Below are 13,975 nucleotides of genomic sequence, written 5' to 3' on the forward strand. Positions count from 1 at the left end.
TAAGTACATATGTGTATTTTTCCAGAGTCCATGTTATTTATTAAAGATCCATGACCCTCCCAAAAAGGAAGTTGCATTTGTTGAAATCATCATCAGCTACCATGCTAAAGTTTTACAATTATTTTTATGTTTTTTATTTGGTTGTTACAAAGTAGTTTTTCTATTATGGTTATATAATTGCAGAATTTCTTACTTGATAAAATATCTCATAGGAAAAAGATATTTTATAATATTACCAATAATAATTAAAATAATAATAGTAATACCAGCCAATATCTATGGAACCCTTAATGCAGCAGTCCCCAACCTTTTTGGCACCAGGGACCAGTTTCATGTAAGACAATTTTTCCATGGTTAAACAGGCTGGTAGGAGGGCACATTAGATAATCACGAGAAGCACGCAACCTAGATCCCTTGCATGTGGGGTTCACAATAGGGTTCATACCCCCATGAGAATCTAAGGCCACTGCTGATCTGACAGGAGGTGGAACTCAGGCAGTGATGCAAGTGATGGGGAGTGGCTGTAAATACAGATGAAGCTCCACTCACTCACCCACTGCTCACCTCCTGCTGTGAGGCCCAATTCCTAACAGGCTGCGGACTGGGTTGGGAACCCCTGCCTTAATGTATACCAGGCACAGCACTAAAATTTTTGAACGCATTAGCTCTTTTGATTGACATGACAGCAAGATACTATATGTATATTTCCCTGTCTATGAATAAAACTTAGAGAAGTTAAACAATCTGTGTGGGGTCACACTACTTATAGGGGATAGAACTTAGATTTAAATTCAAGCTGTCTAACTCATCTAAAGCTTGTGAGCATAACTATGACTGTACTGTCCTATGATATTTGGTACTAAATTTGTGATAATGACAGCAGAGGTAATTGGCATTTTCCTGTTTATCTTCATAGCATGGTAAACAGGTAGGGACTCTAACTTGCCTTACATGCTGTAATTGATTAATGGAAGATCTGGAGCTAGAGCCCCAGTCTGTTGTGGGTCCTGTCCTCATTCTTCTATACCTAACTTTTGAAAGTATTATTCTTATTTAAAAGCTTTTTTTAAAACAAAACTCAAGGAGTAAACATCAAGAAAATAGCAACAACAAAATCTCATTAGTTTTATCACACTAGGAATCTCGCCAGATAAGCCATGTTTGGCAACGCCAGATTTATATGACTCACTCTCTCGGAGACTGCATTCTTTAATTTGGTTGCTCTGCTTGAGAGTTTTAATTTCCTATTGTTCTTTAATCATTTGTGGATGCTTTTAATTAAGAGGCCTCAGAATTTTCACAAGTGAGGTCTATTATCCAACCTCTTTTTATAAAAATAAGATATGAAAATTAGATTTAAACATTGAGTTTTTGGCATAATCACCAAAAAGTAAGGAGTGGTTTTTATTTTTCAAATCTGCTTTTGTAATATCTCTCCTATTGATTATTCCCTCAAGTATTGCCACTATTGCCAATTTTTAAAACTTGCTTTAGATTAATGAAGATTTTGGAAAGACATATATCTAAACCGCTTCACATATAAAAATAGTCTAACTAACTTAAACCACACTTAAATCAACAAAACAAAAAGGCTGTTTGTATTCACTAGATCTCTCACTGTGGACTTTTAGATGTGAATATCCTCCTTCATTTATATTTTTTCTAATTTAATTTAAAAAAGAATCTATTTTTACGGTCAGGTTTCTGCCATCCTACCCCTCCCCCAAATAAAATCCTATGTTTATTTTCCCAAGGCCTCTGTGATCAAACTTACTTAAATGGAAGTTTTGAAAATAAACCAGTTAATTGATACCATTTGCAGCAGCACTATGATAGTTCCATATGGCTTTTTTGGTAATACCAGCTGCCTCATTATAAGCTGTCATTGCAAAACCTCTTGATTAAAACCCAAATATCCCATAGGTAAAACAATATTGCTTTCATTCCTTCAAAATCTACATTTGCAGTGGCAGAAATATGAGACCCATGTTTGTGTGAAGGTCATTGTGTGCAGAATGTGCTGATTCCAAGCAAATGTTTGAGATTCATTTAGTAGATGTTAAAAGCTGGCCTGCTTGAAACCTGTTTTCCTCTGTATTTTTAGGGTCAATGTTTAAAATAATTTTATACTAATAGTATATTCTTTACTTTCTGCATGTTCCATGTATAAATGAAAACACTAGGTCATGTGTAGATTAACCACAGAATTTTAATAGAAAATAATGTTTTCAGAGGTAGACCTCTTTGGACACTGAGTAACTGTGGGTACTTATTTTCCAAATGGCTGAGCATAATTTTTCCCCACCATATAAATCTCTAGAGAAATCTTATTAAAACTTATCACACATTTTCCTGCAATCTTAAACAGGATATATGTGATACAATTAAGCCCTTTTATAATAACTCAGGGTCATCATTATGGATATCAGTTAGAATGCTGGACTAGAAGCCACCATCTTCTCACTTGGATCACTGCAATAGCTTCCTAACTTGTTTCCCAGCATCTACACATGCCCCATTCCAATTCTTTCTCCTCCACACAGCTGCTGGAGTGACCTTTAAAATAGAGGAATCTGATCATTTCAGGAACCTGCTTTTTAAAACTTTCAATGGCTTCCTATTTCTCTTAAGATGAAATCTAAAATTTATAATGTATCCTCTAAAGGCCTCCACTCCACCCACCTTCCTCTAGACTCCTAAATTTGTTTCAGATCCTTTACAGGACTTTGGACCTGAAACACTAGGACCAAGCTAGTGTGGTAGAATGCAAATGCTTCACAGAATTTTCCCATCTCAATACATAAAATAATGCACAAAACATAATTTTTTAAATCATCAACCACAAAGAAAAACATCACCAATAGTAACCAAAAAAGAAAACAGGCAAGGAAAGAAACAAAAGAGTCACAGTAGACAAAGTCATGAAAATGCTCACTTAATATTTCCAAACAGAGTAAAGGAAATAGCTGCTGACTTGAGAAGAAATAAGTGAAATGGAGGATTTAGATGTGGATACCTCTATTTCTCTATTCGTTTTCCTAATTTAATTTGAAAGTGAAGATTTCCATTCTGTTTAGTTTATGCTCTTCCCCTTCCCCCCACATACAAAAAACCCCCTAAGTTTATTTTCCTAAACAAGACAAAAGGAAACAGCCATATACACTTCCCTTAAAAATCAAAGTGAAAGAAACAGAACACAAAGAACCCCTCCTAGAAGAAAATAGAATTCTATAAAAAGGAAACTTCATAATTTCATTTTGCTATCAAGCAACTTAGTAGATCACAAAGAGCATCACAAAATGAGTTAAGGACAATTGCAGATCAAGAAAAAGGAGAAACAGCATCACAGAGCCATGGCACAAATCCTCACTTCAAGGCCCTTGGCACTGTTTTAGTGGTTAATAAAAAAAGATTAATTATCTCTGAAAAAAAGGCAGCAGCCCCAGTCAGGGGCTTATAGATAAAATCCCCATCTCCCTGGGATGGAGCACATGGGGGAAGGGGCAGCTGTGGGTGCAGCTTCAGCAGACTTAAATGTTCTTGCCTGCCAGCTCTAAAGAGAGCAGCAGATCTCCCAGCCTAGCATTCGAGCTCTGTTAAGGGACTGCCTCCTCAAGTGGGTCCCTGACCACCATGTCTCCTAACTGGGAGACACCTCCCAGCAGGGGCCGACAGACATCTCATACAGGAGAGCTCCGGCTGGCATCTGGTGGGTGCCCCTCTGGGACGAAGCTTCCAGAGGAAGGAACAGGGCACAATCTTTGCTGTTCTGCAGCCTCCACTGGTGATACACAGGCAGACAGGGTCTGGAGTGGACCTCCAACAAACTCCAGCAGACCTGCAGCAGAAGGGTCTAACTGTCAGAAGGAAAATTAACAAACAGAAAGGAATACCTTCAACATCAATAAAAAGGACATCCACTCAGAAACCCCATGCAAAGTTCACCAACATCAAAGACCAAAGGTAGATAAATCCACAAAGACTGGGAGAAACCAGCGCAAAAAGGCTGAAAATTCCAAAAATCAGAATATCTCTTCTCCTCCAAAGGATCACAACTCCTCACCAGCAAGGGAATAAAACCAGATGGAGAATGAGTTTGACAAATTGCCAGAAGTAGGCTTCAGAAGGTGGGTAATAACAACCTCCTCCGAGCTAAAGGAGCATGTTCTAACCCAATGCAAGGAAGCTAAGAACCTTGAAAAAAAGTTAGAGGAAATGCTAACTAGAATAACCAGTTTAGAGAACATAAATGACCTGATGGAACTGAATAACACAGCAAGAGAACTTCATGAAGCATACACAAGTATCCGTAGTCGAATTGACAAGCGGAAGAACAGATATCAGAGATTGAAGATTAACTTAATGAAATAAAGCAAGAAGACGAGATTAGAGAAAAAAGAATGAAAAGGAATGAACAAAGCCTCCAAGAAATAGGGGACTATGTGAAAAGACCAAACCTATGTTTGATTGGTGTACCTGAAAGTGACCGGGAGAATGGAACTAAGTTGGAAAACACTTCAGGATATAATACAGGAGAACTTCCCCAACCTAGCAAGACAGGCCAACATTCAAATTCAGGAAATGCAGAGAACACCACAAAGATACTCCTCAAGAAGAACAGCCCCAAGACACATAATTGTCAGATTCACCAAGGTTGAAATGAAGGAAAAAATATTAAGGGCAGCCAGAGAGAAAGGTCAGGTTACCCACAAAGGGAAACCCATCAGACTAACAGCAGATCTCTCTGCAGAAACCCTACAAGCCAGAATAAGAGTGGGAGCCAATATACAACATTCTTAAAGAAAGGAATTTTCAACCCAGAATTTCATATGCAGCCAAACTAACCTTCATAAGTGAAGGAGAAATAAAATCCTTTACAGACAAGCAAATGCTGAGAGATTTTGTCACCACTAGGCCTGCCTTACAAGAGCTCCTAATGGAGGCACTAAACATGGAAAGGAACAACTGGTACGAGCAACTGCAAAAACATATCAAATTCTAAAGACTATCGACACTATAAAGAAATTGCATCAACTAATGGGCAAAATAACCAGCTAGCATCATAAGGACAGGGTCAGATTCACACATAACAATATTAACTTGAAATGTAAAGAGGCTAAATGCCCCAGTTAAAAGACACAGACTGGCAAATTGGATGAAGAGTCAAGACTCATCGGTGTGCTGTATTCAGGAGACCATTTCACAGGCAAAGACACACATAGGCTCAAAATAAAGGGATGGAGGAATATTTACCAAGCAAACAGAAAGCAAAAAAAAAAAAAAAAAAAAAAGCAGGGATTGCAATCCTAGTCTCTGATAAAACAGACTTAAAACCAACAAAGATCAAAAGAGAGAAGGGCATTACATAATGGTAAAGGGATCAATGCAAAAAGAAGAGCTAACTCTCCTAAATATATATACACCCCAATACAGGAGTGCCCAGATTCATAAAGCGAGTTCTTAGAGACATACAAAGAGACGTAGACTCCCACACAATAATAGTGGGAGACGTTAACACCCCACTGTCAATATTAGATCAACGAGACAGAAAATTAACAAGGATATTCTGGACTTCAACTCAGCTCTGGACCAAGTGGACCTAATAGACATCTACAGAACTCTCCACCCCAAATCAACAGAATATACATTCTTCTCAGCACCACATTGCACTTATTCTAAAATTGACCACATAATTAGAAGTAAAACACTCCTCAGCATATGCAAAAGAATGGAAATCTTAACAAACTGTCTCTCAGACCGCAGTGCAATCAAATTAGAACTCAAGATTAAGAAACTCACTCAAAACCGCACAACTACATGGAAACTGAACAGTCTGCTCCTGAATGACTATAGGGTAAATAATAAAATTAAGGCAGAAATAAATAAGTTCTTGAAACCATTGAGAACAAAGACACAATGTACCAGAATCTCTGGGACATAGCCAAGGCAGTGTTTAGAGGGAAATTTATAGCCCTAAATGCCCACAAGAGAAAGCAAGAAGATCTAAAGTCGACACCCTAGCATCACAATTAAAAGAACTAGAGAAGCAAGAGCACACAAATTCAAAAGCTAGCAGAAGGCAAGAAATAACTAAGATCTGAGCAGAACTGAAGGAGATAGAGACACAAAAAACCCTTGAAAAAATCAATGTATCCAGAAGCTGGTTTTTTGAAAAGATCAACAAAATTGATAGACTGCTAGCAAGACTAACAAAGAAGAAAAGAGAGAAGAATCAAATAGATGCAATAAAAAATGATAAAGGGGATATCACCACTGATCGCACAGAAATACAAACTACCATCAGAGAATACTGTAAACACCTCTACACAAATAAGCTAGAAAGTTTAGAAGAAATGGATACATTTCTGGACACATACACCCTCCCAAGACTAAACCAGGAAGAAGTCAAATCCCTGAATAGACTAATAACAGGTTCTGAAATTGAGGCAGTAATAGCCTATCAACCAAAAAAAAGCCCAGAACCAGACAGATTCACAAATTCCACCAGAGGTACAAAGCAGAGCTGGTACCATTCTTTCTGAAATTATTCTAAACAACAGAAAAAGAGGGAGTCCTCTCTAACTCATTTTATGAGGCCAGCATCATCCTGATTCCGAAACCTGGCAGAGACACAACAAAAAAAGAAAATTTCTGGCCAATATCCCTGGTGAACATCGATGCAAAAAATCCTCAATAAAATACTGGCAAGCTGAATCCAGCAGCACATCAAAAAGCTTATCTACCATGATCAAGTCAGCTTCATCCCTGGGATGCAAGGCTGGTTCAACATACGCAAATCAATAAACATAATCCAGTGCATAAACAGAACCAACGACAAAAACCACATGATTATCTCAATAGATGCAGAAAAGGCATTCAACAAAATTCAACATCCCTTCATGCTAAAAACTCTCAATAAACTAGGTATTGATGGCACATATCTCAAAATAGTAAGAGCTATTTTTTGACAAACCCACAGCCAATATCATACTGAATGGGCAAAAACTGGAAGCATTCCCTTTGAAAACCGGCGCAAGACAAGGATGCCCTCTCTCACCACTCCTATTCAACACAACATTGGAAGTTCTAGCCAGGGCAATCAGGCAAGAGAAAGAAATAAAGGGTATTCAAATAGGAAGAGAGGGAGTCAAATTGTCTCTGTTTGCAGATGACATGATTTTACATTTAGAAAACCCCATTATCTCAGCCCAAAAACTTCACAAGCTGATCAGCAACTTCAGCGAAGTCTCAGGATACAAAATCTCTGTGCAAAATCACAAGCATTCCTATACACCACTAATAGACAGAGAACCAAATCATGAGTGAACTTCCATTCACAACTGCTACAAAGAGAATAAAATACCTAGCAATACAACTTCCAAGGGATGTGAAGCACCTCTTGAAGGAGAACTACAAACCACTGCTCAAGGAAATAAGAGAAGACACAAACAAATGGGAAAACATTCCATGCTCATGGATAGGAAGAATCAATATCGTGAAAATGGCCGTAATGCGCAAAGTAATTTACAGAGTCAATGCTATCCCTATCAAGCTACCACTGACTTTCTACACAGAATTAGAAAAAACTACTTTAAATTTCAAGTGGAACCAAAAAAGAGCCCACATAGCCAAGACAATCCTAAGCAAAAAAAAAAACAATGCTAGAGGCATCACGCTACCTGACTTCAAACTATACTACAAGGCTACAGTAACCACAACAGCATGGTACTGGTACCAAAACAGATATATAGACCAATGGAACAGAACAGAGGCCTCAGAAATAATGCCACAGATCTACAACCTTCTGATTGTTGACAAACCTGACAAAAACAATCAATGGGGAAAGATTCTCTATTTAATAAATAGTTTTGAAAAAACTGGCTAGCCATATGCAGAAAACTGAAACTGGACCCCTTCCTTACACCTTATACAAAAATTAACTCAAGTTGGATTAAAGACTTAAACATAAGACCTAAAACCATAAAAACCCTAGAAGAAAACCTAGGCAAAACCAATCAGGACATAGGCATGGGCAAAGACTTCATGACTAAAACACCAAAAGCAACGGCAACAAAAGCCAAAATTGATAAATGAGATCTAATTTAACTAAAGAGCTTTTGCACCGCAAAAGAAACTATCATCAGAGTGAACAGGCAACCTACAGAATGGGAGAAAATTTTTGCAATCTATCCATCTGACAAAGGGCTAATATCCAGAATCTACAAAGAACTTAAATTTACAAGAAACAAACAATCCCATCAAAAAGTGGGCATAGGATATGAACAGACACTTCGCAAAAGAAGACATTTATGTGGCCAACAAACATATGAAAAAATGCTCATCATCACTGGTCATCAGAGAAATGCAAATCAAAACTGCAATGAGATACCATCTCATGCCAGTTAGAATGGTGGTCATTAAAAAGTCAGGAAACAACAGATGCTGGAGAGGATGTGGAGAAATAGGAATGCTTTTACACTGTTGGTGGGAGTGTAAATTAGTTCAACCATTGTGGAAGACAGTGTGGCGATTTCTCAAGGATCTAGAACCAGAAATGTCATTTGACCCAGCAATCCCATTACTGGGTTGTACCCAAAGGATTATAAATCATGCTACTGTAAAGACACATGCACACGTATGTTTATTGCGGCATTGTTCACAATAGCAAAGACTTGGAACCAACCCAAATGCCCACCAATGATAGACTGGGTAAAGAAAATGTGGCACATATACAACATGGAATACTATGAAGCCATTAAAAAGGATGAGTTCATGTCCTTTGCAGGGACATGGATGAAGCTGGAAACCATCATTCTCAGCAAACTAACACAAGAACAGAAACCAAACACTGCATGTTCTCACTCGTAAGTGGGAGTTGAACAATGAGAACACATGGACACAGGAAGGGAAATATCACACACCAGGGCCTGTTTGGGGGGGTGGTGCTAGGGGAGGGATGGCATTAGTAGAAGTCCCTAATGTAGATAACAGGTTGGTGGGTGCAGCAAACCACCATGGCATGTGTATGCCTATGTAATCTGCATGTTCTGCACATGGACTCCAGAACTTTAAGTATAATTTAAAAAATATTAATTAAAATGAGGATTTATTAACGATATGCACATACCTTAAATATTATATCTTAAAGTTAAGTCATTTAAATGCCACTTATTAGTTAGGGCATGGTCTTTTGAGTATCGTTTAGTGTTTGGAATTTGATTTTATCTTTCTTTTATAAACTATACCCATAATACAGCATCAGCAATTTCCAGTTTGGATTCCTTAAAGTAGAAAAGGAACTTGATATATGCAAAGCAATAGGATCTTTCTCCCTCTCCTTCTGTGACTTTCACCTTTTTTTTTAAGTGACTTGCTTTTCTTGACTCTTTAAAAACATTTTATTTAGATTTCATAGAACAACTTTTTTTACATTCATTTTTATTTACTTTTCCTGTAGCAACCCTATGACCTAACACTGTTATCTCCATTTCATAGATGGAGAAACTCAGACTTTAAAAAGATTACCCTATTTTGTGCACATTGAAGTCTAATAAATGTATTGCTAACTGACAACTTGAAGCGAGGTATAGAAAATGCCAAGATATTATTATAGCATAAGATACTAGGTTATTTTTGCATGAAATAATACAACTATGTTTTTCTAATCTTTGTAGCCAAGTTTATCTCTAGAAATAAAATTTATAATGGAGATATCATTATCAGTATGATTTTGCATACAATCTCTTAAAACAGATTTCAGAGCAACTAATGATCTAGTCAGAAGGCCTGAATTTTAATTCAGACAAAACCAGTTACTAATTCTATGACCTTGAATAAACTATCTATTCTCCTTAGGCCTCTGTACATGGAGGAGACTGAATTTAATGGATTCCCCAAGGTCTTTCTAATCTCTGATTCTCTGTTTACAAACTGTTTTACAAACTGTAAAGCCTTCTGATTAAAATGTATTAGACAATAACCATACTTTTTGTGAAACACATTGCAAAATGCAAAATTTATATTGGATTTCCCAGTTTTTAATGAATTGGGTGAAAATTGAATGTAATAAAAAAGTTCATAAATGATTCCATTGTTAATAAAAATTATAAAACATTTCAGAAACATTTTGAAATCAAGCAGCTAAGTTAAAAAAATAAAGCAAAGATAAAAATTTGTTCTTAATGATCTATAACTCTTAAAATCGGTCTGTATACTATCCATCTGTTACACACTGGAATTACTATAAAATTAGCCTAACATGTATTAACAACTAGCAAAAGAGAATCAGAGATTCCTAGGGTGCTTAAATAAGTATTACCAGAAAAGACTCATGTTTCTGTCTGTTGGTCCGTCCACCAGTAGGGTTCATTCTAGACCATGGCAGCAACCCCTTTTTCCCTGGCCAATTCATTTTAATCTACTAAAAGATCATACATAGCTTTAATCACACCATGTCTCTTTTTAAGGGTTTTTGGTGACTCTTTGTTGCCTAGAGAATTAGGTCTTGATCACTTACCCTGATTTTCAAGGCTCTCTCAGGCTGGCCCCTGCCTGTCTTTCCAACCTCATTCCTTATTGTTTCCTTGTATGTGCCTTTCATAGTAGGCTATGTGAACTATTTAATATTTGCTTTCCCAGGACATTCCCTCTTTACCTTGCTCATGTGGTCCTGCTGCAAATATTGCCTTTCCCCTCATCATCCCAGCTTTTCACTCTCTCCATCTTTCCAGATGCAACTCAAATAGCACTCCTCTTACAAAGCCTTCCTTGATCTCCTCAGCCAAAATTTCTCTCTACTGTGGAGTGTAATAGGCCTTTATCTGTGACCCTCATCAGTTCTCCATTCTTGGTAGAGGGTTTTACGTATATGACTTACTGGGTTGGAAATTTGAGTTAGTCAAATGTATTCCTGTATGCTGAATAGCGAATAGTTTATAACACAGTCTTTTATATAGTAAGGCTTTAATTAAATATGCAAAATTATCACTGGTATACACTATTTCTGGGTTCACTTCACCAAGTATTTATTAGATACCTACAGTGTGCAAGTCACTTCAGTACGAAGAGTGAGACGTAAAAGGATTAGTTAATACAAGACAGATGAACAAAAGAAATGGAATAACTTCTCAGTTTCCAAAAACTTGATAAATGAAAATACCACCCAAGAAACCAACAGTCACTCACTCAAGCAAAATGATATTTTTGTTGTCAACTCCAACTGCAGAAGGCGAGAAGGCAGGGATTTGAGACTGTGGAAAGTGAAACTGAATATAAGGAGAGATTACTAGAGTGCATAATTTGAAATGATACTCAAAATTAAAGTTTAATGATAGTATTTGAGAAAAAATAACATAAGTTATGAACCAGGCATGTTTGTATTCAGTCACAGTGAAATTTACAAGAAGAGATTTTCTGTAAAAAGACCAAGGAAAGGCCAAGATTAGAATGAAGAATTACATTGACTTAGGTTGCTTTTTCAGTTTATATCATACTAAATGAGTGCATATGCCAGACTTACAAGTCAGCTCTAAAACACAAGTGGTATCAGGGACCAGTATCAAAATGATCAAAAATGATTTTACGATCACTTAAAAACCCACAAATATTTATTGGCCTACAACGTGATAGGCCTTTTGCTTGGAACTGGGGATACAATAATGAATCACACAGGTCCCTAACCTGTGCCTCACTAACATACAATGTCATTCACACACACACACACACACACACACACAGAGGTTTGTATTCCAAACATATTTTTATAGTTTTCTAATTTTTTGTTTTGATGTAATTGTCAACCAGAATTGGTAATGTTTTGGGTATTGCCAGAATTGAGGGCTTGGTGTAGATGGGAGGTGGCAGGTGGGAGTTGGGGGCTGGGGAGGTGAGAGAAAGGTGTCTAGTATGCCCCAAGGATGTATGGTGATACCAATCACCGAGAGCAAAGGATGGGGAGAGGGGAAAGGATACGTTTCCTGTTGGGTTTGAGCTGCCTTTGAGCCATCTTAGATGTTGAGTAGGTGTTGGATATGGGACTGAAACTAGACAGGGAACTGGAGCCAAACACAGAGGCTCAGACTAGAAATATAAATGTGGGAGCCATTTAGGTTTGGGTAGTGGTTGAAGCTCTCTTTGAATGAAATGGTGTAAGTAGCTGATTAAGTGTTAGAATGCAAACAGCTAGAATCCATGTTTCAGGTATTAAGTTTTAAACAAGTACTAAAACAGCTTTTGAAACTCATATATTTATAGCTTTGCCATGTATTAAGGCAATATAAATTTCCTTCCTTTACAGGTGGATGATTGTGGCTTTTCTTTGAATCATCCTAATCAGTTCTTTTGTGAGAGCCAACGTGTTCTAAATGGTGGTAAAGACATAAAGAAGGAACCTATCCAACCAGAAACTCCTCAACCCAAACCAAGTGTCCAGAAAACCAAGGATGCATCATCTGCTCTGGCCTCTTTAAATTCCTCTCTGGAAATGGATATGGAAGGACTAGAAGATTACTTTAGTGAAGATTCTTAGGCAGTTTTGTAACCCTTTTTCCTCAATAGCCTGTTTCCTGTTTTTAAGATTTTGCCTTTGTTGTCGAAAAAGGGTTTCACTCTGTCACCAAGGCTTAGTGCAGTGACACAATTACAGCTGATTGCAGCCTCGACCTTCCCAGCTCAAGTGATCCTCCTACCTCAGCCTCCCAAGTAGTTGGGACCACAGGTGTGCACCTCATATCCAGCTAATTTTTTTCAATTTTTTTTTGTAGAGGTGGGGGGGTCTCCCTATGTTGCCCAGGCAGATCTCAGACTCCTGGGCTCAAGCGATCCTCACACCTCAGCGTCCCAGAGTGCTGGGATTACAGTTGTGAGCCACTGTGCCTGGCCTTTTTTTTTTTTAACCTTTTTGTTTAACTTCTCTCTTCACTGCATCCCAATCCATCTACAGGCATGCACACTTGTTAGGAAAGGAGGTTTGAGGTAACAACAGAGACTTTCACTATATTTTGCTTTGACAGAAGGAAAGAGGAGGAGTTTCTATTAAAATCTGTCACTTGAGTGATGTCATTTAAGTCCTATTTTAGGAGATAAAAACAGTTTTGGGGACTGGTTAAAGTCCCCCAGAAACTACAATAAAGAACAACTTTTGTTTTAACTCTTAGTCACTTTGTAATTTTGACTCAATCCTTTTCTGGACCAGTTTTGTTAATAAATATCAAAGTGTACATGACAGTGTCTGCGTATAATTGGGAGAGTCTTATGTCATAACAAATTGGACATTACTTCAGTTTTAAAATGGTAATTTGGAGTATCCAACACACTGCTGATCACTAATGAAGATTTTAAACTTTTCTTTACCTTTTTTTAAGAGTTGACCTATTTGTGGTTATTCTACATCAGGCACCTTTGAGTGGCACCAGACCCTCCTGAGTGAACTGTGACTTGGGAATTAAAATAAAGTATAGCCAGTTATATTTATTAAGGAATAATAGGGATATTTTATTATGTAAAATAATGGCACGTCTTATCTGCTGCCATTACTCTGGGGACAGGTTCATGAAGAATAGACAATTACCAAGCAAGAAGGTTGTACATATAAAATAAAGTGTTTATTTTACCCTCCAACTTCTATACCTTATTACTTCTGTAGTTGCTGTGAATTACCAAATAGATTTGGTAAATTAATTAACTTCAGCAATGAATAGTGATACTTATAGTAACCCCCTCCTTTCAGTGCCAGCAATAGAATTTAATAAATGTTGTGGATGATTACAGACATACGAGATCAATGCCCTGTTCTCTCTGCCTGCTTTTGTCAAGGGAGTAAGGTGAAGTTGATGATCCCTGGCACGTATGCCTTGTGGAGCAGTGCCATTGTGGATACCCTCGTCTAAATAGTGATTTCCTCATGGGGCTCTACTCACTCACCAATAGGATTTGGGGTGCTCAGAAAACCCTGTTTGAAACATAGTTCTTCCTCATC

At 37.6% G+C, this 13,975-nt stretch overlaps 1 protein-coding gene across 7 annotated transcripts in view; it reads left to right on the top strand.

The window, feature by feature from the left end:
* PRIM2 (DNA primase subunit 2) overlaps window positions 1–13,217 on the top strand; it is a 424,713-nt gene extending 411,496 nt beyond the window's left edge. For all 7 annotated transcript variants that reach the window (XM_063707683.1, XM_055391887.1, XM_055391888.1 and 4 more), the window contains one exon: window positions 12,296–13,217. In XM_063707683.1, the coding sequence (XP_063563753.1) occupies window positions 12,296–12,526 (231 nt within the window). In that variant the 3' untranslated portion in view covers window positions 12,527–13,217. The remainder of the gene's footprint in view (window positions 1–12,295) is intronic.
* Window positions 13,218–13,975: the final 758 nt, after the last annotated feature.

Source organism: Gorilla gorilla, chromosome 5 (genome assembly GCF_029281585.2).
Source record: "Gorilla gorilla gorilla isolate KB3781 chromosome 5, NHGRI_mGorGor1-v2.1_pri, whole genome shotgun sequence".
Lineage (NCBI taxonomy): Eukaryota > Metazoa > Chordata > Mammalia > Primates > Hominidae > Gorilla > Gorilla gorilla.